Here is a 26788-nt window from a genome sequence, read left to right as displayed (position 1 = left end):
GCTTGGGAAGAGGGAGTGGCAAAAAACATGATAGCATATCAGAAAAAGGCCTTTATGGATGGCTACCTACAGAAGCTGAGAAAGAGAGGGAGTGAAGAAAGACAACAAAGAAGGAGATTCAAGGAGAAGCACTGAATTTGAGGTTCTTACGCTATGCAGAGCTCAGAATGAGAGACTTGCCTCTGGCTTCTCCTGTGTCCATAGTTTTCACTCTGATTAAGGAAACTAGAAACACTTTCCATGCTTTCCTGACATGATTTTCCTACAAGGGAGGTCAATGCCACTGACACAAGGATGCTTTATCATGGAAATGAAGATAAGACAACAAAAACAGAAGGCCAGTTCCTGGAAAGGTCAAGTCAAAGGACCAAAGTCTGAGAAGGAAGAGGTCAATAACAACAAACTTGAGGGAAATGGGGATAAACAGATGAAGATGAGGGTATGCAATCACTGGGAGGGGCATCAGAGCATCCATGCAACTGTGACTGGAAGGGGAGGTAGGGCTGGCTCCACAAGAGACAATCATGTTATTAAGATGTAGTTTACACTCCAGAAAGTCTGGGAGACCCCATGTTCAGCAAATCCCTTTCTTCATTAATGGCAACTTCAGAGCAGCCTGAGCCCTGCAGTAAAGTAATGGCCTCAATACTGCAACTCTGAACTGCTTGGCTCAGAGAGAGAAGGGAGGGAGAGCAGTGAGGGGGATCTTGTGGGGGTGAGTGGAGGTTTAACAAAGAATCACTTTAACAGAAACTCCTGAGTAATGGCTCTACCCCAGGCCAAGAATAACATCAGCTCAATGTCAGCAATTAGAAGAAGGCTCAGCCAGGCCCCATGGCCAGCTCCAGCCTCCTCACAGGCACAAGCCAGTTTATAGTCCTTTCCTGAGCAGCCACTGCTGCCCACCCAGAGCCCCTTGGATGCAGATGAAAGGAAGACCTCCTGTTCCTGCTGAGAGGGGCTGCAAGTAGACTGTAGGTGGGGGAATTCAGGGACAGAAACCACATGGCTAAGTGAGGACCCTGAGAGAAGGAGCTTGAGAGGCAAAGGCAGAAGGGCCTCTCCTTCAAGACACTCTCAGAAAAGGATGGGGGCAATTTGCTTATAAGCTGTTCTCAAGTACTCTGACTCATGACTCATCCACTTCATAGAAGGGAGAGTGGGTGTTCACATGTTAGCTCTATTCATGGTCTTGCTGAAGTCCAGTTCTGCCAGACTGCCCAGCAAATAGCTCCAGCCTATTTGAGAGCAGTCTCTTTTAAGTGGAGGTTTGTTCACCCAAACATTTCTCTTTAGCAAGAAAGCCTTTCGGCCACCACTCAGAAGAAAAAACACACCTCCCTCTTCATAATAACAAAGAAGAGAAAAGAGTGCGTCAATGAGTTGTGACTCAGAAGATTCACCAGACACGATGGAAATGATGTTCCAGACACAGTGGTCCACCCTTGGCATCTAGAAATTGCCCAGAGCATCAATAATACAAAGCCATTTTCATATTTGCTCTAGCTGTTGGACACTCATCCCATCTTTTCTCCTTGCAGTTGTGACAAAGGAATCATACGCCTGTCAGTGCAAAGCAGTGAAAGGAAATCTTCAATGTAGTAATAACAAAATGTGTAGGAGGCTTTGAGAAGATTTTCAGGGTAGCAGAAAAAAATTTGCACCCTGCATCAGGGTCAGTGGCCATGTCTCCTGCACACTGAAAGCTCTTAAAAGAAATTAACATATTTCTCCAAAAGAAAGGTGAAGATTCTCCAAAATATTTATTTAAGTCCACTAACATGCTATTTTTTGGTAACTGTATCTTATGAGAAGACATACAGTAGGAGAGGAATTTAGTCAAGATGAAGCCTTGATGGTGTCTGCTTGCCACAGAGTGCACAGTTGCCAGCACAATTTCAAAACCCCACATTTGGAAACATAACAGTGAAATGTAACAGTGACCCAGCCTGAAGTACTACCCAAGAGGAACACCAGTCGAAGCAGAACTATGTCACCCAGTGACAAGACTAAGTGACAATGAACCATGTAGACTATGGACAGTTCTAAGGCTGTCTGAGACATTGGCAGGGAATGCCCTGAACTGGTGCAGAAAAGCAAGCAGCAGCATGCCAATAGCCAAACGGAGGAGGATGTCAATGTGGTATAAGAGGCCAATGGGAACTGCAGGTACTATAATTTTAATGATGCAGTGATTTTTATAATAGTTCTGTTGTTGTAACACACTGGAAGAGCTACTTCCTTCACAAAAGCTGTGCCATATCCACTGTTTTGGGTTGGTTCTGCACAACTAAGACTCAAGTCAGTACTGCTATGTCCTAGGCAGGATTTTTCTGAGTTACCTGGTGCCGGGCTTGGCTTTGCTCCAACAGCTGTCGTGACTGAAGTTTCTGCTGCTGAAGTTGCTGCACAGCAAAATGCAGCTGATAGTTGGGGTGTGCCAGTGGACTCCGTGTCACCGGGGTGCAGCCACTGTTCTCCATCTCTCCTTCCCAGGCAAAATGATCACTCTCTGGAGCCCTGAGAAAAGAAAAGACATGCTTTCACCACTCTGCTTTTTAGGACTCCTGCTTACAAGGCACCATTACTTCCTAAAAACCCCTTAATACTTAGCCAGCTACAAATTTAAGTTGCTCTGACAAGCACAACACCTGATCCAGATTATCATGTGCTAACTGCCACCTTGCTGAGGAGTGTTTTGAATTCCAGGCTAGGGCTGCATTGCTAACTGTAACATCATGCTTGAGGAGAACAAAGAAAGACAAAAGAGAAGAGAAATTCAAAACCGGAGCATTTCTGTGGCTCATTAGCACTGAAAAGAGGCAGCATCTCAACAGAAAAAGAGCTGAGGATTCCCATCACTAATGAGATAAGTATTTATTTGGATTTGTAGAGATTTTGTTAATACACTAGCACAAGGCTTACACCAAGCACACACATGCTGCAGTAAGGGTGGAATAAAAGAGAGGCATGTAAAATAATATCCACAGAAGGGATAAAGGACTGGGAGGATGAGGTTGCAACTAGGGCATATTTTGACTCCACGCGGTTACAATCCATGAGACCTGAGGGGACTCATAGGTTCATTTCTTTCATCATTTCAGTAATGTAAGCCTTTCCCAGAGGAGAAAAGGCCTCCTGCAAAGAGGTAGGAGTTCTTACAACCCAGGCTTACGTGGTGGAAGTTCAGCTGTGGCCTGCAACATGATAAGTACCGCCAGGAACTCACTGGCTTGCTTTGAAGTTCGTAAGCCGCGGCAAGAAGGCAGCTCCAGCACACACACACACAGGACCCAGGGGCTTTGCAGAGAACAGGTGGCAGACTGACAGGGCCACAAGGTGTCCTGAAGAGGCTATGATGGCCCAGCAACCCACACACTCCATGCTCACAAGACAGGATGCCATATGGCCTACTGAATCCTGACACACTGGCTAATAAAACCTTCAAGCCTCAGTGCTTGAGCTTCCCAAGTTTCTGCTGATCTCTGTTATGTTTCTCTCAGCTACTCTTTCCAAACATTTCCTTTTGTTTCCCAGGGCAGACTCCCCTTGTATTTCCCACCTATGTCGTAACTAACTGGGATGTAAAGGACACCAAGTGTTTCATGCCATGATTCAGAGTGTAGGTTATGGTTTTGGCAAGGGAGTCAACAGCAACCTCCTTGCTTCATGATACCATCAAAACTTATAACCTAGATTCTCTGAACTTGTCACAGCTTCCCTTGTAATCTTCATTATCACACGAACCCCTTAAAATGCTCTGAAGAATGCTTCAAACACCACCAGAAGCAACTGGCAGCACTACATACTCTGCCTCAAAAATGTGTGCCTTTCAAAGCAAACTGACGACAAGGACTCCAATTACTAAAGGGTCCCTCCTCCATACTCAGCTCCTCAACAACACAGCAGTAAGACAACCTTGTGGAAAAGGAGTTCAGCTACCAGCATTTCCACCTGCTTTTCCTCTTATGGGCTGTTGGCAACCTTCTCTAGATTTCACTGTTCAAGGGATGTCAACTTTGCTTCCTTACTCCTTTGCTTCCATTGCAGCCCAGTGCAATGCTGGATGAATTACTCTTGTGCCCTGCCATCTTTTGCTACGCTTCCTCAACAAGATTCTCAGTCTTTAAGTTCTTTTCACAGAATCACAGAATAATCTAGGTTGGAAGAGACCTCCAAGATCACCGAGTCCAACCTCTGACCTAATGCTAACAAGTCCTCCACTAAACCATATCCCTAAGCTCTACATCTAAACATCTTTTAAAGACCTCCAGGGATGGTGACTCAACCGCTTCCTTGGGCAGCCTATTCCAGTGACTAACAACCCTTTCGGTAAAGAAGTTCTTCCTAATATCCAACCTAAATCTCCCCTGGCACAATTTTAGCCCATTCCCCCTCGTCCTGTCACCAGGCACGTGGGAGAATAGACCAACCGCCACCTCGCTACAGCCTCCCTTCAGGTACCTGTAGAGTGCAATAAGGTCGCCCCTGAGCCTCCTCTTCTCCAGGCTAAACAGTCCCAGCTCCCTCAGCCGCTCCTCATAAGACTTGTTCTCCAGACCCTTCACCAGCTTCGTAGCCCTTCTCTGGACTCGCTCAAGCACCTCCATGTCCTTCTTGTAGCGAGGGGCCCAAAACTGAACGCAGTACTCGAGGTGCAGCCTCACCAGAGCCGAGTACAGGGGGACAATCACTTCCCTGGACCTGCTGGCCACGCTGTTTCTTATGCAAGCCAGGATGCTGTTGACCTTCTTGGCCACCTGAGCACACTGCTGGCTCATATTCAGCCGACTATCAACCATCACTCCCAGGTCCTTCTCTGCCAGGCAGCTTTCTAACCACACATCTCCCAGCCTGTAGCTCTGTTTGGGGTTGTTGTGCCCCAGGTGCAGGACCCCGCACTTGACTTTGTTGAACTTCATACCGTTGGCCTCGGCCCATCGGTCCAGCCTATCCAGATCCTCCTGCAGAGCCTTCCTACCCTCGAGCAGATCGACACACGCACCTAACTTGGTGTCGTCTGCAAACTTGCTGAGGGCGCACTCGATCCCCTTGTCCAGATCATCAATGAAGATATTGAAGAGGACTGGCCCCAGTACCGAGCCCTGGGGGACCCCACTAGTGACTGGCCTCCAACTGGATTTGACTCCATTCACCACAGTTCTCTGGGCCCGGCTATCCAGCCAGCTCTTAACCTTTCCTCTCACCAGCACTTGGAGAACTGTACTGTTGCTGGCAGTACTCAGGCCTTGAAACCCAAGCTGTAGAGGTCTGAATCTGGCTCTGAGATTCACTCCCTGGGGAGAGTTTCTCCCCTTTTCTGAAACTGTCCTTCTCCTTCTGCCCTCCTTATGGAGCACCTCTTCTTACTGCTTTATATCATAACAGTTCTGTAATGTCATTTGATGTCTGAAAATACTGTTACAAAACTAAAATACATACACTTAATAAACATCTCCTCTGTTTTTCAGCATTCCTCAGTTTCCCCTCCTAGAAAGCCTATTTTTTTTTAATCTTCCTTTCCTTCTAAGACTCTCTCAGGTGTTCTTTTTACTCTTAATTCTGTGAATGAATCTCAGATGCTTCCTCCTTTCTCTCTCCATCCTCAAACGAGATGAGCACGGGGTAACCTCTACAGTGGTTACATTCAGGATGTATTCTTTTAACCTCCCGTAGGACAGTAATGGGGTCATGGTTCTCTGCTACTGTGCTTTCAATTGCAATTGTTCAGCTATGGATCCGTGTGTGCTGCTGGCCTTCCAGCACTGTCCCCTGCTGGGCACAGGATGCCACAAAAAGCACAGCTTAAAAGAAGAACATGACAAGGCACAAGGAATCTCTGAAATACTCACCAGCTGTCTCCTCTCCAGTCCCAGCAGCTCACCACATGGGTTTAGCAGCAGGCTGGATTCAACTCCCACCCCAAGGGTAATACCTGCTCCTTTCACTGCATAGATACTGCCTCCATTACACACCCAGGTATTACAGATCCCTGGACTTCTCACTTATGTGAAGCAGCTGCAGTCTCTGTTACCCTCCAGTAAAGTCAGTGCATGCTCACAGCTGAAAATCACAAAGGACTGTGCTGAGAGCAGGAGGTGCCCTTTGGAAGATAGCTGGCAGCGCAGACCAGGCCTGCATCGACTGCAGAAGAGCATTCAGGAGCTTCATTAAAGTCACTGTAGTGCTCAGTGAAGCCTGATTACTCATCAGCACTACTGAGATCATGACCTTCAATACCTCTGTTTGAACTAAACAATGTTCATTTGTCAATCTGCCTTGAGAAACTTTTCCACACCACCAATTCCCCACTTGTGAAAAAATTGATAAGGTCACTCAAAATGTTCCCAAAGAAAGCAAGCCAACGTGGGATAAAGGGGATACTTCTCATGGATCTAATAACTAGTTAAAACACGTGAAACAAGAGCTAGAATGAAATGACAGTTTCCACTAGAGTCCCATAGGAATCTGTGCTATGATCTCTGCTTTTCAAAACACTTAAAAATGATCTCGGAATAGAGAAATAAATAAATAAGTAGAAGTCTGCTACTGGAAAACTGAAAGTCATTGAGAACTGTGTAAAAATATCATACCACTTAAGTGATCAGACATCAAATTACTAGATGACATTCAATTTAACTACAAAGTTGCACACCCAGAGAAACAATCCTAGCTGTACACAGTGATGGAATTTGAACCAGATACTTATATTCATGAAAATACATGATAACTATTATAGCTTTTTCTTTGAAAACATCAGTAAAATACACTCAAAAAGGAAATGCAGTGTTAGGAATTGTTAGAAAAGGTATAGGGAACAAAACTGAGAATACAACTATGATACAATTTGGGCTTGTATTGCAGCAATCTCATGGTAACGAGGATAATTCTTCCCCAAGTTTCTCCTCCCATCTCAAAAAAACATACAGTAGAACTGGAAAAGCTATAAAGAAATGTTGTAAAGAAGATCAAAGGTATGGAACAACTTATATACTGAGGAATGACTAAATAAATAAGGATTCTTCAGCACGGAAAAAAAGACAACTGAAAGGAAGTATGAAAAATATCTTTAAAATCATGAGCTTCAGGGAGAAGAAGAATGGGAAACAGTTACTCCTTACACTACAAAACATAGGGAAAAACAAATGAAGCCATCAGGTGGGCAAGTTAAAACAAAGAAAAGGAGGTACTTTTTCTCAGTACATAATTAAACTGTTGATGCCTTCTTACTACAGGAAGCTAAGGATGCCAAAAATTTACAGGGGTTCAAAATAATTAGGCAAACTAATGGAAGCAAGAGCTACTAATGCTATTTCTATACAAAGATACCAACTCGTCGCCAGAAAACCACTGAGTTCCAGAGACTATTATTGGAATTATCATCATTAACATCATTTACTGCTCTTCCCTTGGGATCTTCCATAGGACCCTCTTTAAACAGGGTACTGAACCACACAGTACTCCTGCTCTTAGACAATGCAACCAGTTTTGTTTATGCTTCGGGAGTCTGAAACTAAACCTGTATCAGGTCTCAGTCAGAAGTTAGAGAATTCAATCAAGTTACATGACTCATTCTAGAAACCATTATCTGTTCCAACGTCTCTCATATCTACCTCCAACTCAGAACCTGCAATGCATAAATTCAATCCTTTGATCCAAAAGAATGCTTGGGAAGCTAAAGATTGAGTCAAGATGAAATGAAGGAGAAAAAATTGATGTAAATGAAAACTACACTGAAGATGGACCTGCTGATAGCCAAACTGGCTTTGTGCCACAGATGCGGTATACAGTGACTGCAGTCTGTAGTACTGAGGGCCGCTGACAGCATGGCAAAACTTCAGCATCATTTCCTTGATCCTCATTTCTTTTGATATGTCAAGCTAAGGATTAACTGTTATAGGAAGACAAACAATGCAGACTGATGGTCCAGTTTTTAAAAACACACAGATTGCTGCCTGGATCTAACATTTGTTCACTTACATGGACTCTGAAATGCTTTCATTTGGTTTCTAACCAGTTCCAATACATTTTTTCTAACTAATACATGATTTATAGACTACAATAATTTTTTAGGATACAGTATTGCCCAGGTAAGCTTAGTTTAAACTACCCAAGAGATCACTTTTGAAACTATGCCTCCAAATCTTTAGGAAGAACTAAATGAAAACAAACAAACAAAAAAACACAAAACAAATCCCACAACACTGACTAACCTTCTGTGCAGTGTAGACAGTCTCATATGCAACTCCTTGCAGTTCTAATACTTCTATTCCACACAATGCAGCACAAAAGCACTTACTTTTTCCTAGATATACTACTGAAAATAGCTGTTTGCCTGAATAGATTTCACTCTCATGGCCTGCAAAATCCTTCTTTATTGAATATGCTTGCTAGATACCATGGGTTTTCCCTCTTTATAGATGGAATTTGATATAAGTTCATTGTACATAACTTCAAACTTCTATAATATAAGCATTAAATACTTGACAACAGAAAGCTTGCATATTTGGAAGTCTTCAGATCGCTTTCACATAGAGTTAGTTCAACAGCAGTTTTGGAAAGTCGCCATATAAGATATTACCAAGTTGCTGATATTACATCTGTGGCCAAGCTTCCCTTGGTACAGAAGAACCAGCCTTACGGTCTGAGACTCAATGTGCTGCTGCCAGCAATGTGCTCCAGCCCTCAGCCTGTTTGCCATGCTCACAGGAATGCCTCTATGGTGCAGATCCTCATCCTCTGCCTGTCAGATGAGTTATCAAAGCATGATAGCACCTTTGTGCCCTTCCTGAAGTTAGCTTTTCTGCTGAGGGAAATCTGCGACAGACTCAGCACAGTAATGAAGGCTGGAAAAAGGCTATAAAGGACCTCACAGCTTAATAGATCCTAAAGAGTTTACACGGTAAAGAGACTCTAAAAATGCCCCAGCTGATGGAAAAGCTTTTTCACAAGTCACACCTTTTTAGACAAAGTCAAAAATAACCAGAAGAAAACTCACACTCCCAGTGGAAACAAGGCTTCATTAGAGTTGGTATGCACAGGCCTGCTTGTTTTCAGTTGGGGATTATTGCTTGAACATTAATGATTCCCTGAATACGGATTTGCTCACATGTACAGACAACAGATATAGGCATAGATGCACACACACACAAATGGGAAACAGAAATTCCTGCCTCTGCCACCAGAAGAGATTGGGTTTCATTCTGTCAGCCAGGCTGGTTGTGAGCAATCTTCTCACAGCTTGCTCAGGATTATTTATGGGTTGCTTAGTTTAGAGACCTGGCCAGGATTCAGACCTTCACTATGTACAGGAAATCTCAGCCTCGGCATTATGGCCCATCCTTTGTAAGCAAGATTTTGTCCTTCCAGCAGCTCTTTGGGATACTCAGTATTTTTGGCAAGAAAGCCACTGTGTTCCTTTCTTTGAACTGCAGTTTTCATAAAGCCTGGGCCAGAATTCCCTCTTCCTCTTCACTGACAGCACAAGATCTTTCTGCTGCAAACTTTTTGCCTCACAAAAGGCACAGGTTTGCTTTCCAGAGCAATTTCAACAGAACTCCATGCTATTATGAGCACAGCACAGCCTAAAAGTGCCAGAACACCACAGACCAACCTTCAGGTTCACTGCTTCCAAATTCCCTTTCCTGCTTTGATTCTCTACAAGGACTCTTTCCCAATTCACTAGCTCTCTTCCGATGTAAGCTACCCTTTCACAAACAACTACCTACACCTAAAATCCGAAATGCTAATGCATTTCTTCTGTAAGGAAGAGATGGCGTGATCAGCTTGTACAAAAAAGGAGGATGCTGGCTCTGTCCCCACTTCAAATGGATTTAAAGGGAATACCAAGGACTGAAGCTGCAGTCAAGACTTCAGAATGCCATTTTCTGAGGATCTTGTAGTAATCTTGTAGTTACTGTCTGACATACAGCACGACCCTACTGAAAGAATGACTTCGTTTACTTTAATTTCTATTTCAGCTGAAGCCTTCTTCTCATGGCGCAGCTGGGCACTTGTTTGATACTGACTCCTGTGTGGCAGGCAACAATACCAATTCATGCAGTATGCTGGTGTTCCCCATATATCACTTACTAAGCAGGAATTTTTGAAACGTTTGAAAAGCGCCTACATCCAACTGAAAGGCAATGCAAACTATGCTCAAATTACTTGTGAAAATGGCACTTCAGCAGTCCTGAAAAAAATCCTTTATGCTTAACCCTGCTTAGTTTGTAAGAATTGATACGATCACAGCAGGAATCAGTATAGCTGGAGGTCTGGCAAACAGATAAAAAAAAATTATCCTCCTTTTAGATGAGGAAACAAGCTGACAATGATCTTTTACATCCTTTCCTCTAAAGGCTAGAGCTAAGAAATAGCAAGGGCCCTTACTGGCATTAAGTGAACTCAGTGCATTTATAAATCAGTGCTCCCACCTTGCCAAGGAATGCAAGACAATCTCAGGCAGTAGCTTCTTGCCCACAGGGCATTCAGGTGGTATGACACGTCCAGGAAGTTTCTAGTACAAAGCTCTGGTGGGCACCAGCTGCTAGAAAGTAGTTGGAATAATAACTAATGACTCTGTCTAGCATGGCAGCTCCCAGCATCCTGCTGACTTATGTTCAGGCACTCAGAAAAACACAGAACATTTTCTTTGGCACACTACAAGCTTCTTCCATCCCTAACAATAGGCCCTAGACTGGGGCTGGCTATGGAGCAATGATAAACATAGTGGGACAAAGCCCAGGACGCTGGGGGCCTGGCTGGGGTGCAGGACTGTTGGGCCTCTCACAGCGCTGCTTGCCTCAAGGCCTTTCTTTGTCTCTTCTCCCTCTTTCCCTCCCCTCAGCTTCAAAAAAGCAATAAATTACAAATTTAAAAACAGAGCAACAAGCCTTTCAGAGTGGCTTGCTCCTGTCCTTTGCTGTTATCAGGAGTGACTATAAGAGTATCATTTTGGTAGGGTTTAGTCAGCAAGAGCCTGCATTTTAGCACGGTCTGTAGGTGTGACTGCTGGAACATGCCTGCCCTAAAACACAGAGGTAAAGAAAGTTAGCTTTCCGAAAATCGGTGGGGAAACAAAGCATTTTTGATATTCCTAAGGGAGCTCTGCCTGGGGCTTTGGAGGCCTCCTGAAGTCCAGGGAGGTGTCCAGACCTGGCAGAGGTGCCTTCAGCCAGGGAAGGGGCAGGAAGCAGCTGGCCCATATAAAAGGAGGGTGCCATCACCTGCCGTGCAATCTGCTTTCAGGCTCTGCAGGAGAAGCCAAGGAAAAACTTTCAAAGTTAATGAGCAGCCTGTCAAGGCTGCATTGGCACAGTAAACGTGTGGAACAGCATTTTGGGTTCAAATCCAGTTCAAAGTGACAAATACAATCTCCCACAGTGAAGGTGTTGCAGAGATGCAGAAGAGTTTCTGTCCCAGACCATCAATCAAACTTTTGCTTCTTAGTGATGAAGCACAGATGCATGCAACTTGTAATAGGTTCAGCCTTAGCTCTTCAGCTCCCTGCTTTCTCAGCAGCCCAACCTGCTTCTACCTACACAGCAGGTAAGAGAGGCACCAGGATATCTGCTGTCCCATGGCACAAAGATACAAGGCCCAGGTGAAAAGCTGGTTTAGGGAAAGAACTGTGGGTTCTGTGGATTTAATACAATTCCCAGATCCAGATCCATTCACAGGTTAACTGTAATAGCTACCAGAGGCACAATTCAAACATCCCAGAACATTTTAACGCGCCTAATTATTAGCAAATGTCAGGAGTCCCCCTCTGCTATTCCCACAATTCCTCCTTTCCACTAAGAGACTTGATGTTGTTACAAGAATTTTATTCAAAAACAAAGATGTGAGCAACAGCATCCAACTCATCTCCTTGTGGTGCAAGATTAGCACATGTTCCACTGGCTGGAGGAGTTCCTGGGTCACACCCTCAGCTGCACACCATCACATGCAGGTACACATTCAAAGCCCAGAATTTTCCCTGAGATTCCCCATTAAACTTAGATTTTCTCTGTTTTACTGTAAAACCTTCTCCTTACTTTGGGTCTAAACCTTCCCTCCTAAACTGATGTGTCCTTTGAGCTTAGCCAGCCTTAGCAACCTTAACTCCATCTTCTTCCTTAACTCAGACCCTTCAGACCTTTGATCACATATTGCTTTTCTCTGCACTTTCTTCACTTTATCAGTATTTGGGGCTAGGAGGGTGCTCAAATCTGAACACATTATTCCAGATGTGCTTACACAATAGCTATAGATGGAAAGCCCATTTCATTCCTCTTCTTTATTTTATTCTACAAGTACTTCCAAGTTACTGAGTTTTCTTTTTTGCTTGTATATGCTGCTATATAATATAATATGCTTTATTTCCTGCTCCCTGGTTTCTGTTAATTATTCCTGCTTTTTCCTTGCTATTGAGTAACCTGAGTTTTTGGAGCAAAACAAGATTCTTATAACAAATACAAAGTACTGCCTGCTAAATTCTTCTGCAGATCAGGAATTAACTGCGCTTTAGGGTCCTGGATCTCTGTGTACCGGCAAGGCCATGAGAGTAGCAGGTTTGAAATGAGATGCATCCAACAGCTTTGTGGCAGTCTAGCAGAGGAAGAACAGGCTGTGATTATGGAACACCAGCAAACCTCTGCAGGTGAGCCCTAATCTACTTCAGCTCTTCTGAGATTTAGCTGGCATTAACAACTTGTTATTTAGAGGAGCATTAAACTTGCCAGTCTTAGTAAATGAAATGAAACATTTACCTTTCTGTAGAGCTATTTTTTCTGCTGGGCCCCTAGCAGCGTTTTTGGCTCCAGTCTCTCTAATCTTGGGAATATGTGTCAGGTAAAAAACAGCTTGTTTTTCTTCTCTTTACACATGGCAGCTTTGAAATTCACAAGTAGAAAGACTAAATCAAGAAGAAAACTAACAGCCGGCTGGCTGTAAAGTTCAATGCCTCCATGTTGTTGTGGTTCAGCAAGCCACTGGAAAAGCAATGAAGGCAACAGAGTGCATCTCCTCTGTGTGACCTAGTTTAACAAGATCACGTAGCCTTGATTAGTACAAACACAGGGGTGAACCATATTGAGGGGAAGGTGCTGGCCTCATGATCCCTGCACATACTTTCATACCTGCAAATGCAGGCAAGGCCTGCAAAAACTTTTTAATAACAAGGTATACTAACACAGAAGCCAGGAATCATTCTGCTCTCGTAAAGGGAATCTTGGTGAAGATTACCTACTTAAATTTCTGATATGAATTTCTGATATGAAATTCAGATAGAGCAGATAAACTCTGAGTAAATTCACCTCACTATTGTCTTGCTCCGCTTAGACTACAATACATAATTCAGACTTGGATAAAGGGCTATGTAAGTACCCACCTTAAATTTGCTCATTTGTCCTAGTCCAGACAGTTTCTGGGGTGAATACACAAACACACACCCCACACAATTCAACGCACCACAAACTCAGATGCAATGCTGTGCCACTTACAAAGATGGGAAAGGTATTCCTTGCTACAGATGTTCCACTGTAAAATCCTGGCATGCATAAGTTAATCAACACAAAACATGGCTTGCACAGGCAGTAGGTAAGTCTACTGAAAACCAAACTGGAAGAGACCGATGGGCTCTGTTCCTGACTATATGTTTATTAGTGTTTTATCCAAGCAGATTTTGCACTTCAGGATAGCAGCAGTATCACAAGAGGATGAAAACATAGTAAACGGGCACCACTACCTGTCTAGAATATGCTTATGACTGGGTCTGTAATTGAAGATACTATTCTGCCACTCTCCTAGAAATGTATATTCCCTACCTCTCTTCAGAGGTGCAAGGGTTAAGCCGGGACCAGTAGGTTAGCCCTGCACCCTGTAATGCCTCCTTTGAAAAGCCGCTCACAGTTTACAGGGAAAGAGTGAGTGCAGCTGCTGTCCCAGCCAACATTTGGTTTCTATTACAGTGAATAAAATCTCCCCCTCCCCCTTTTCTTTTTTTCCCCTTTTATATTAAAAGTCCATCAAACGCATTTTTTTTCTCCTTAATATTTTCCATTAAGTTTCCTCCTGCGTAGGCTTTCCCAGAGTGCTGTGCTCCTTGCTCTATGTGCTCAAGCAGCAGCTGCAAGATCCCACTGAATCGGAGAATGGGGAACGAAGGGAGCAGCTCAGGCCCCTTATTCAAGTCTCAGGAGGCAAATGAAAATTTATAATTGGGCTAAACTGGTGAAATCCAGAGCATTTGAGAAGAGTAAACAAAACAAAACGGGCTGTTGAGTTTGGTAGGACTAGGATGCATGAGATGGGAGAGAGTGCTCAAAGCACTCTGCCCCTGCTCAAGAGCAGAAATACCCTGCAGAGCTGAACGACTCTACCACTATCAGCCTCCCAGAAGATGCAGGGCAGGATGGCATTACACTGCAGGCTTCAAGGGTTCCTCCACAGTTGTCTTGGACAAGTCTCATACCTCTCAAAGCCCAAACGATTTTCTAGTCGTGTCATATAATCACAGAGTAGAAATGTCATTTGCTCTTTGTTACCTAAATATTAAAAAAAAGAAAAAATAAAAATCTAAAGAACATGACAAGCCTCTAAATTCTAAAAAAATTTGCACTGAAGTTCATGAAAGCAATCAACTTTGTTTGACATCCAGCACACCTATCACTGTGTTCAGTGGTAGATAGAGATACTCTGATGTGCTTCTTTTAAAGAAACCTTGATAAATCTCATAGCTTAGAAGGCCTGGTTATGGGGACAAAGCATGCTAAAGTATGGAGTTTCCTGACATCATGCCTATAAAATTTCAAGGCCAAGAATCATAGCCAGGTAAAAGAACTTCATGAGAGAAGAAACACTTCTGTATTTATAATCTGTATTCCTAGAGGGAAGGCCAGAATCAGTTCTGCACTTCCAGAGCAAAGATGTGCATGTTCAGCTAATTGGGGATTATAAGTGTCATCTGAAAACTGGCTGAGCAACAGTAATGTTAGGAGGAACGCTCCAGTGAAAAGTGAGTAGCAATATGGCACTAACAAGAGACATCTGGTGTAACATAAGTGAAGCTATATAAATTTTAGCTGCTGAAAAACAAGAAAATAAGGAAAAAAAAATACAAAATAAGAACTAAAGGTCATTTCTCTGGGTCCCTGCTGCGAGGCCGCATACTTGTGGTTAACAGTTTCTTATTATTCCCCAATCAATTGATCAATTTCCCAAGCATTGAAACTTTGGCAAAGTAAAGGTCCTCAAAAGATCATTTTCCTAAAAAAAAAAAAAAGCACAACCAAACAAACAAAACAAAACAAAAAACTAAAAATCATCAAGCTAGTTCCACTGTAACGAAGCTAAAGGGATTTCCCAGTAAAAAAGAAGATAGACATAGTCCCATAAACCTGAGGTAGTTTACATGCTCACCAAAGAGGCACCTCTACAATTCCTATCTTCCCCATGGTGTACCTTTGTTTCCTTATGTTCTGCTCTCCTCATCCCCCAGATAGATTTAGATAATGTAATAAGGTACGGCAACAAACAAACTAGATTTGAGTGGCAACAACAAAAAGCCCACTGCACTGCTTTCTCAAAACTTCCTATGTATCTGTCCACCACTACAGCCACCAGAAATTGGTGATGACATACCAGGTCTGGCCTATAAGCAACTGCGAGAACAGAGTGGAAATACCTATTTTTATAAATCCTCACCTGAAAAAGCAAGCTGTTCAAGTACTGCAGAGCAAGAATACCTTATTTCTGGCACCTTGTCCCCCAAGGATTAATACCACAGAAGCATGTTCCCTTGCCAGAGAAGGCTATTCCAGTTTATGACAATTTTGGCCTCCTTGCTGTTCTTTTGCTTTAAGCTATATAGAAGGCAGCCCCCCATTCCACTCCCAGTACTGCTCCATAAATTTCCAGCTCCGACTGGGAGCACCTACCTCTTCTTCTGCCGAAAAGAACAGAGCTGAAGAACAGCCTACAGCATGTCCAGTAACCCAATGTCTCGATACAAAGAATCACTGAGGAGTTGACATCATCATGAAGGAGTTCAATATTCAGTGGAATAAACTGAATTACAGCGCATCCCTACTGGTAGAGGAAAGAAAGTGAAGGGGAAGCTCCCAGCAAACTGCCTCCAGCAGGAATGATGTCTGTCCCTGCTTTGACGGAGGCGTTATGAGGCCTTTGTTCAGCCACCATGTTTCTCTCTGTGTCTCATTTTCCCTCACTGGAAAGATCATCTGGTCCCTCCAGTTTCAGCAAGGAGTTCTGGGGCACCATGGATGTAAAATTCTGCCTATTTTACATGGCCATCACAGAACAAAACATTAAAATTACTATGATATTTAGGGGGGGGGACTACTGTCCTGGTGTAACTATTTAACTATTTCCTGGCTGGAATAGTTAAAGCAGAAGAGAAGCAGGGAAACAATACTTAGGAAAGCAAAGAAAACTAAAGTGAAACAAATTTATTACTCTAATAGGCCCAAGCAAGTGCAAGGTGCTTCACTGTGGCATGAAGCACTCTAACCCAAAGGGTACAATAAAGCAACACTATTGCTAATAAGCACACTCTTGGTTTAATTAATTTTATTTTATTTCCCCTCTCTCCATCCTGGCACGTGTAAAGAAGAAAGCAACACATGAAGCTGGGGGCAGAAGTGCTGCACCAGGCTGAGGCAGCATACCTGGCAGCTGCTAAAACAAAACTTCAAAGTCTCAGCTCCCTTTGAAAACCCATCAGGCAAGAACCACTCCTCCCCTTCAGCTTCTTTAGGAGCTGGTACACTTAACCACTTCAGCATGTTTGGCAGTTCTACCACTGCTTCCAAAGCAGGTGCTGCAGTGGAAAATTGTGGGAGAGCCCCAAATCACTCAGTGTCTCCCTTTTTCCCCAGCTAGCAGCAGCGCATGTGCTGACCAAGCAGTCCAGCTGATGGACCACAATTAAGTGCAGCAAACAGGGTATTTGTGGTTACGCCACTGAAAACAGAGAAAAAGGCCCACGCTCACCTGGGTTGGTATCTTTCTCCAGGAAACTGCCAAATCTGATGACAGACAAAGTCTGTCATTAAAGGAAAGTAAATAAAAGGATGTTCAGATGGTTACATTGTACGGTACAAAGAACTGGCATGCTCTAGGAGACAATTCCCAGACTTGTCTAGGATTTGTTGAAAGATCCCACTCTGTCAGACCGTTTGCAACAGATGCTCGAGTTGCACAAAAACTTTTTTAGTTCACCTAGCACTTGAAGCCTTACACACAAAAAATCTGCCTCTGCATACAACTGCAGGCTAGGAGACTAAGCACTGGTTTAACGTGCAGCACCTATAAAAAGGTTTTAGATTCAGTCCATTTGAGCAGGCACACATTTTTGCGATGCTTTCTCCTCCAGTGTGGCAAGAAGAGTCTATTTTACATTTGTGCCAGCTCAGCTGGTCATCACAACTGCACACTACATCCATTTTTTTCCCCTCATGGGTTTGAGAAGGATAGAAACCTAGGGATGATGCTGTTCTCTAGGGGATACAACTTTGTTTCCTTAATGACTGATTATCAGCAAGCTTTCAATGGCTTCTAGACTGTACATGGGTGTTGAATATTTCTAATTACAGTGAAAACCAAAAGCCAAAAGCAGGTATCTTCAGAGAAGTGCAATAACTTTCTTAGGAATTTGTGGTTAAAGATGAAAAAAAGTTATGCAATCCTATATTCCAGTCCAACCCAAGCCCTTTTTCTAGAGCCAAAATGGAATTGTTTCCTACAGCGTACAGAGAAAATTGTATAATTAGTCAGAAGCTCCCAGACTCAGGAACAGATGGGAACCATGGAATCAGTACCTCAGGAATTTCACCAAGTGATTGCATGTAATGCTAAGCATGAGCACATCAAAGATGCAGCTGCAGATGCTAGACCCTTATAAGGCCAGACTAAAATATCCCAGCCACTTAGAGGAATAACGCTCTTTCAAGATTCTCCTCCTAGCCCAGATAAGGCACACCAGGAGAAAACAACAACAATGGTGTCAAATGTCCAAACAAGAAGTCTCCGCTATATGTCACTTCTTTATACTTGATGCCTTTTGTGATGTTTCAGCCCATGTTCTAAACAGAGTAGGTTTTTCTCAAAACACCAGAACCTCTACATAACTACAGACTCATTTTCTGTGAAAACCCAAACATGGTCTCCAGATGGCTTGCGCTGAACATAGTAACATTTGCAAGGAGGATAATCTTCCAGTTGTGTACTGTGCTTATGGCTCTCTAGAGGCTAGTCAGAAGGTAAGACAGTAAGCAACCTTGCACAATGGACATCAGAAAAAAGCTGAAAGTAAATCAAAAGAATAGGTGTTACCTGGTTTTGCTACCTAACAATGTATGCAAGTGGCACAATCTATTAAGTTATATCAGGAGTTTAGATAATTTCAGAGTCAGACCTACAGACAAAAAAAAAATAAATCACACAACAACAAACAACAACAGCACAGTAATTTCCTTCCACAGAAATGCAATTCAATAACACAAGCCTAATGACATCTATGCTCATGTATTCAGGTTCCACAATGAGTTCATAATATTTACAAAGAATTTATTCTACTTAGAAAACATCAATAAAGAAAATCACTGTACTACATGAATCATTCTGTCCCATATGCATCATACCAGTCTAGAAATCTGTGCATAACTTTAGTTCCCTTTACTAGCAGAAGATACTTTCATATTTAAATCATTTAGGTGAGCATCAGGAAAGCAGAATTTTACAAAGAAATGGAAAGATGACTTTGACTGTCAGAAAACTAATAAAAAAAACAGTTATGCAAAAACAAAGTCCTGAACAGAAGAACAAAATATTTTTAAAAATAAAAATGGATTGGATCCAAATTCTTGAAATATACCAAGATAACCCAACTATTAACACTGGGCAGCCTTTTGTTTCATAAGTGATAAGCTCTAACTTTATTGATATTTTGATAAGAAATTTTGAAAACAGAAGCCTAGTGGGATCACTGTCAGTAAGAATCAAAATCTCACCTTCTTGGAGAAGATTATTAGAAAGTTATTAGAAAAGTACTGCATACAGTATCTCCAGAAAGAGATGTGTTTATCAATGCACAACATCTTAAGAACAGCAGCAAAGTCTCTTCACTCTCTCTTCTGGGGGTTCTTGGAGAGTTTCTAGAGCCTGTGCTTAGATCTGCCACATACACATTTTTCCCTGTTTGGTTTCTTCACAGTGACTGAGATTGTGTTTCTCTTTACCATGTTGACTGCTGAAGTTGGACAGCCCTTGACTACTGTCTAAATTATCATCCACCTGAAGGTATTTATGGAAAAACCCAAGTCTTCAGCATCATGAGACTGTCAAAGAATCCTACAGCCAAGTGCCTGCTAGTAGAGCTGAGATCAGAAACATACTGAATACAAACACACTTTCAAACCAAAGTTACTTCAAGCTTTTTCCTTAAACCACAGTTTCAGGTCTTTTAGGGAACAGCCATGGGAAACAGAAGTCACAACACAGCAAGCTGTATGTTGTCTTCATTAAGTACTGGAAAGTCTTCATTTGGAATTCAGAATTATTGCTTGTAAGTGTCAGAAGCCATAAATCCTAGATAGTTATTCATCAGGACTATAAAAGACTAACATGGGTGGCTAACCTGACCTTCTGACTAATGCGAAGAATATTATTCCAGTTACGCTGTCCTGTGGCTAAAATCTGAAGTGTGGATGTAAAAGTTCAAAGAGCTTCTACAAATGCCAAGCCTTCACTGGTATGAATGTTCCCTCCTTGTGGATCTACACTCAGTCAGCAGCAACAGCAAGGAAAAATACTCTAACTTATTTCATTTCAGGTCTCAGCACCTGCAGCTTTTCAAAACATTGACTGAAGAGAAACAGACACCTCTCTGCTCATCAGCATTATTTTCCAAATAACAAAAAGAAAGCAACAACAACAAAACAAACGAACAAACAACATGGTCCAGACCTGAGACTCTTCAGATAGCCTACCAAACTGCAAGTTTTCTGAGAGATTTTGACAAAACTCCATTTCAACATTAAAGACATTCACAGCTCAGTCTGGCTACAGTCTTCACAGGGCAGATTATCATCAAATGTGTTTTTCCCCCAGTAACAACCAAATAAATACTTTTATCTGCAGGAAAAAAAAAAAAAAAAAAAAAAAAAGGTTAAGACCACATAAGTCACAGCCGTTTTGTTCAAAAGGGTGACTCTTGCCCAGGCTGAGCATCCCTGACAGAGACAGCTGTCAAGTAGCATGTGCAGCACTACCAGACACAATCTTCTTGGACTAACTTTTTAGTCAGATCCCATGTGCCAGACAGCAGATAGCTAGAAAGGGCAGTGAAAGACATTTACTGAGCCAGACACAATCTATAATTCAGGCAAAGAAGCCATCATGGATACCAGCAGCTGGAAACAAATAGCATCTCTGATAAGGCCCTCTCACTTTGAAATTCTTACTAAAGGCTGTTGTCCCAGGGCCAGCTTTCAGTAGACTTGGATCAGCCAAGCTGCCTTGGCCTCTCCCCACCTGGTTTGCTGTGGACAGTAATTGGATGAGAAATGTTAATAAAAGTTCAGAGAGTGCAACAAGAGAGTGTCTGGAAACTCCAGTGCCTTTAAATATTACCTGGTGGGTTTGCTTGGCTGTTGTTGTTGTTGTTTGGGGGATGAAGGGAGGGTGGAGGCGTTTTGTTTTGTTTTTCCATTCTCTAAAAGAGGATATCCATCTTTCAACTACCATTACAGAATGAACCCCTAGGAACAACTCCTTGTGATAAAGGACCCTGGATACATTGGTATTTCCATAAAAGACTTAATTTATCCTACCATTGCAGAGCCTACCTTTACCAGAGCACTTAAAATCTTTGCAACTGGTGCTGGTTCTGGACAGTCCAATATCCAGCCTTCCTGAGCCACTGAAATCCATTCTGGCTTATCACCAATCAAATCCTCCTACCCACAACATTTTGGTCAAACTACTCACTGTCTGAGAGCATACAGCACTGGGTAAAGACTAAGAAAATACTACTAATCACCAGTGTTACTCAGTCTTATAATTCACACTACTCCCTAAACAAAAATCTGGCATTCCACTGTGGAGTTCTAGTTGCCCCATCTTCTTCAGATTACACAATGTACGTACAACTTCAAAAAACCTATGAGCTAATGAACAGCATCTCCAACAAAGCTGTCACCACATACACAGGAAAGCTGAAATACTTCCCATCTTCTTTATGCTTTTATTTTCCCCCCTCCTCCTTTTTCAAAAGAGGTTTTTGTTAAATCCTGGAGCCCTGCATGGCTCACAAGCGGCTGCTGACTGATACCTGCAGCCCAGAGAAGCCCTGGAGAATAACAGGCTGTCACAAAGCCAACCACATACATTCACAAACTCCTGTGTCAGCTACAAGACTTGCCCACTCTGAAAGGTGGGGAAAATTAGGTGACAAAGCAGGATCTTCATAGGAAGGGGTGACTAACACTTTCAGGGATAGGAAAGGGGTTTCTCTGTGCTCTTGGAAGGGAATTCCCGTTTATATCACAGGATGAAACACCAAAAAGAGTTCCGTGTCCACCCTGAGTAAGCCAAGCCTGGGCTGGATGGAAAATGTGAACATGCATTGGTGGTGGAACCTTCACTGCACAAGGGAAGGTAGCCCCAAAAAAAAGCCTAACAAGAAGAAGGAAAAGCCTTTGGCCCCTTTTACTACCTCTTGCTCTGGCATTCTTACTTGGTCACCGAAACTTGATTTTATCTGAGCTTGACTTCAGGTCCTCCAGCTGCTGACTTCCAAGAGTCGTCCAGGGACTGCACCACATGAGGGCTGCCTTCTGGAAAGGCTTTCCACATGGATCTCAGATCACACCCCGCTCCCAGCATCTGACAGGTTTCCTGAGATTATAGAATACCAGTAGCTCCAACACCAGAGACACCTTTCAAGACCTTTGCACTTACCAGTAACCAAACTTTCAACAAAACTTCTTTCTAACACTAAGACACCTTTTCTTTTCCACCACTAAGAGTTTTTATTTATTTATTTATTAAGCGAAAAGGTATAGGGACAACTCAGAAACCTCCAAAATACTAAATTCTCACAATGAGTTCAGCCTCAGGACAGCCCTGGAGAGCATGAGGCAAACGAAGGAGAGATTGTTAACCTGTCTTGTCCATCATAAGACTGGTTTACAAAGGGACTTTCCATTTTTACAAAGCAGCATTCTGTTGTGTGTCTGGTAGGGAGGATACTGAACATGCAGCTCGGAGGTTTCGAGTGCCTCGCTGTGACCCACAGGAATAGCACAGTTCAAAGATGGGCCCGTTCAATCCCTCTGTTCTTAGGCCAAATGGACCTGCCCTATGATCAATGCCAGAAAGGACACACGTCTGGGAAACTTCCCAGTGCCCTTCTGAGCTGCACAACTGTGAACTAATTCCAACAGCTATGGCATGGTAGCATGGCTTTCATTTCCACCTCACTACCTGCAAGGCAAAGCAATCGGCAAAACTTGAGGTCCCTGTGTGAGAAAGAGCCAGGGATGGATAAAAATATTGCTAAAAAACTTAAGAAAGGGGAGAAACCAGACATTCGTGGGATTCCCTGACAGCTCCGTGCAGAAGGAAGGGCTGGGCTGGAAAAAACAGGGCCCCAGGTTCCTGCCAAGCTGTCTGAGGCCCATCCTTTCCAAATAGCTCAAAGAAACAGCCACGGCTCCCTTGTAACCCTTTCAGAGCTCCTCTAGAAAGAAAGAGTGCTCTGGGCAGGGCAGCCCCCAAAGAGCACCAGGCTACTGGGGTTCCCTCTTTCCTAGAAAGCTGTGGGCAGCAGAGTTCTCCCCAGGAGCTACTGAAGTGAGAGTTACAGCCACATTAACCCTCTGAATGCCACCCTAAAGCAACGACTGTCATGGCGATTGGAGGTTTAGCTAAATGCAGATAGAAGGGAGATCTGCTGATCACTTGGCAATACGAGTTATCTAGAACCTACACAGGATATTTCAAAGAGATCTAAGATCAGAGATGGCTGGGGGAGAAGTTATGAGGCAAGTAGTGCAAGACACTAAAAGATTTCAACAAGCTCTATATTAAATTAAATGCTTACTAGAATGGAAAACAGAATGTGACTTCCATCACAGCCAACAAAATACAGTGGTGGTAGCTAAAAGCCAGGAAGAGAAGAGTTCACTGGTGAGGAATTAAAAAGAATTGTATCAGCACGAACTGCCTATACCTGTTGCTCAGTTTTACATGAACTGCAATAGCCAAAGAAAAACAACTGCATATTAACAATAATATCCAGTGTTTAGTATGGTCAGAAGCCAGCAAGGTGTAAGCATATGCAAGTTAGGAGAGATAAAAGTTAAAAAATGAAAGTGTCACATAAAATCAATGTTTTACTCCTACTTGATGTGCTGTTTTCATTTCTTGTCATCTCCATAAAGACAGACAGCTAATTATTAGAGGGTTGGAAGACTTCCATTTAGAACTTGAAGAGAATGGCACTGTTTAGTTTAGGAGAGACAAATAAGAAGGGAGATGATAGAAACATACAGAATGAATAAATCAAGCATTTCTGTCTGCCTTCACATAATAAGGGAGCAGAGACTTTTAGCAAATTTGGAAAAAATCCAAAAAATTAAAAAGGAAACTTCTGCATAATATGAAATTTACCTGTGGAACTCACTGCTACAGCTCACGAATGAGGCAACAATATTCCCAGAAAATAAAAATATGATTAATAATAACACCCACAGCTAGACTATGCAGAACAGAAAATATGGTGAGATCTACAAGTCAGCTGTTAGCAGCTGGGGGGCAAAAGCAAGCTTCCCCTAGAGACTGGCAATTTCTTTACTGCCAATCAAAAAGGCTCTCTGCTTTCACTGAAGACATTGGTGGTAGTTACTCTGAAACACAGGATAGGAGAACCAAAAAGATTAGCAGCCCAGTCCATAATAGCAAATCCTATATTTACACTGGGGTAAGGTCAGTTTGTGTAGGCAGCTGAAACGAGAACACGAGCCATTATGCAGCATTGTCTTCAGGGAAGGTATGAAACCCCTGTCACTCCCCTCCACTACCAACATGGACTGCTCGCTGGGAATAACGGGAAAGATTGTCATACCTTCTCTGAAAGGAAGTCATGCAGTCAGAGCCAGGTGCTGGAAGAGAAACCTGTCCCCTCACATCACTAGACTACTTGCAAAAAGCACAGCTGCGCGGGCCCAGCGGACAGGTGGAGGCGATGCCGATGCTGTGCCCCGTTCAGCTGGAGCCAGCCCAAGGAAGGCCCCCAGGCTGCGGCTCCAGAGCAGCCTCCACCAGCGGCTGAGCAGAGGCCACGCTCGCACGAGTCTCTTTGTGCCCTGCTGTGCCCTGCTGTGCCCTGCTGCAAGGCCCCAGCTCTCGCCTCCAGCTCCCAGCCCAGGCACTGGCTCCTACGCTCTCTCCCTGCACTCAGCCCAAACCCCCTTCGCCTCTGGAAAGGGTCCTGCGATTAATCTCACTTATTACCTCGGAAAAGTAACAGCGCGGCGGCTGCCAGCCAAGTCCAACTCAACAGCGTCTGGGGAGCTGAGGCTGCAGGGCCAGGCTTCAGACTGTCTGGGCAAGTCACGAGCTTTACGCCTTTCCTCTCCCGGAGGCTCCAGGCAGACAGAGCCAAGGCCTGGCTGCGGGAAGCAGGGATCCTTCAAGACGGTGCCAACCCATGGTGCGGAGGCTCAGGGCAATTTTCCAGCAGGATGGAGAGTAAGTGGACCTGCCATCACAAGTTTTGTTAGTGTGACCAAAATCTCTCTCTATAAGAAGTAATACAAGGCAAGCCATGTATTTCTGAAGTTTAAGTCAGCCAATTCACTTCCACAGTTAACAAGTTGTCACCAGTGACCCTGAGAGACACGTAAAAAAGGTAAGAGGTTACCGGGGCAGGGGAAGCTTGTTATGTGTACAAATATGTGCGGATGGAGGAAGAACATGCACAAACTAGAGACAGGAGGAGCTGCAAGAAAATACAGCTGCACAGGCAGCATTTCTGTTTTTCACCCTCCCTCCTCATCCTTCCTCTGAATAGAAGGTGATAATAGATCAACCCACAGTTTCAGGAAAGTCAGAATTGCTGCTTCTCAAGGGCCACAAGCAGATGTCGTATGACAGCGCTGCCAAGGGGAAGTGGACAGGGGACTGGTGACAGGGAAAAATAAAAATCACTACACCTACCCTCATTTACTCTTCTACCACGAATAAAGAAATTGAATTAACTTAGGCATTAAGATAAGACAGGCCTGCCACAGGGAAAAAAAATCAGGAAACAGGAATCAATCTCATGTGTCTGCTCTACTACAAATAGCTACTCTGGCTGAAAAGGGACTTTTCTACACAAGCCTTCCTAATACAGCACTCATCCCTGCAAGCAGCAGCCTAAAAGAACACTATGAGCTGGGGTCCCTCCCAGTGGTTTAACAACAGAGAAGAATCAAAAGGTAGCAGTGTCAGAATAACCCGTGTTAGATTTGCCTCATGATCAAGGCTCTTCTGCCCCTCAGCAAGAATGAGGGCAGTATGTTCTGCTAAATCTGGGTATTAGAAGCAACATCTTTACACCACGAAGGAAAGAAAAAGACTGTATGATAACTATGAAGCCTGCAGAAAATGCAGTGTAGTGCAGATAGACTGAGCTCGTAATCAGGCATTTCCTCTAAGAGGGAAAAGAGGAGGGGACAAGTGGCGTCAGGAGGAAGGAACAGACACATGGCAATGCTCGCACAGGACTGCACTCAGTCATGTCTGTCTACTGCTGCTCTGGCACTTCTGTGCTGCCTAGCTGGAAGTGTAAGGTCAGCACAGACTTTCCTGAAACTGAAGGCCTGTTGTATAGCCCTCAGTGCCCGCTGTTTTCTTCCTTCATCTCCTCCAGAAGTATCAGTACAGCACACTCTTCATTAGCCTACACCCAGCTGCTGAGCAAACACGCAGGCTCCAGCCACTTGGCAAGCGGGGCACAGGACAGAGAATGGACAGTCTCTACCCGGCAAGCAACTGCAGGGAGCTTGAAACAAGCACCTTGGAAGAGTGCAAAGTCACTACTAACCCTTCAGATGCAGAACTGCATGGCAACAAAGAGAAACAGATCTATTCTTACAAAAACTTGTCATTAGCTGTCAAGATTACTAGGAATTCTCTCCTCCTTACTTCTAGCTGCAGGCCTATGTGTAGTTAGCTCTTTCCCAGAGTCCCTGCTGCAAGATCCATGCTAAGCCCACCTTAGCTGAGCTCATGAGTCGTGCAAAAAGCAAGACAGTCCCATCAACTTTTCACCCTCTAGCACTGTGAGAACCACCTGGTACATTAGCTCATCTCTTGGCTATTCTAGTATGATTCTACTCATAGCTCTTTTTATCCTGTCTAGCTGAGGTCCAGGCACTTGCCTGATTTAATATTTTACCTTCTACACTTTGAAAATTTAAAACAAAAAATTGAGGAAACAGCGAAGCCACTTTCAGATTCCCTTTAAGTAAATCAAGCTACCCCTTTGACACAGAAAACCAGGATTTTCAGACCTGAGGCATACAGTTCAGGGTTCCTGAAAGCCTGAGATGTCAAATGTCTTTGTAGAATGTTCTAGTTTCCCACCCCACTCAAGACTTCCAGGCAAAAAAAGAAAAAAAAAAAAAAAAAAAAAAGAAAATACACAAAGCAGAACCTGCTTGGGAACCTGGACATATGGCTGCTATATGCAGACAGCCCACAATGCTTTCAGTTGTTACTACCATTAAGAATGACAACA

At 43.4% G+C, this 26788-nt stretch overlaps 1 protein-coding gene across 2 annotated transcripts in view; it reads right to left on the bottom strand.

Moving 5' to 3' along the window:
• TTLL5 (tubulin tyrosine ligase like 5) overlaps positions 1-26788 on the bottom strand; it is a 127258-nt gene that overhangs the window by 22713 nt on the left and 77757 nt on the right. For both annotated transcript variants that reach the window (XM_035327649.1, XM_035327650.1), the window contains one exon: positions 2343-2520. In XM_035327649.1, the coding sequence (XP_035183540.1) occupies positions 2343-2520 (178 nt within the window). The remainder of the gene's footprint in view (positions 1-2342; positions 2521-26788) is intronic.

Source organism: Oxyura jamaicensis, chromosome 5 (assembly GCF_011077185.1).
Source record: "Oxyura jamaicensis isolate SHBP4307 breed ruddy duck chromosome 5, BPBGC_Ojam_1.0, whole genome shotgun sequence".
In the NCBI taxonomy this organism is placed as follows: Eukaryota; Metazoa; Chordata; class Aves; order Anseriformes; family Anatidae; genus Oxyura; species Oxyura jamaicensis.
Note: the sequence above shows the minus strand (reverse complement) of the source record. Positions and strands in the feature narration are given on the sequence as shown.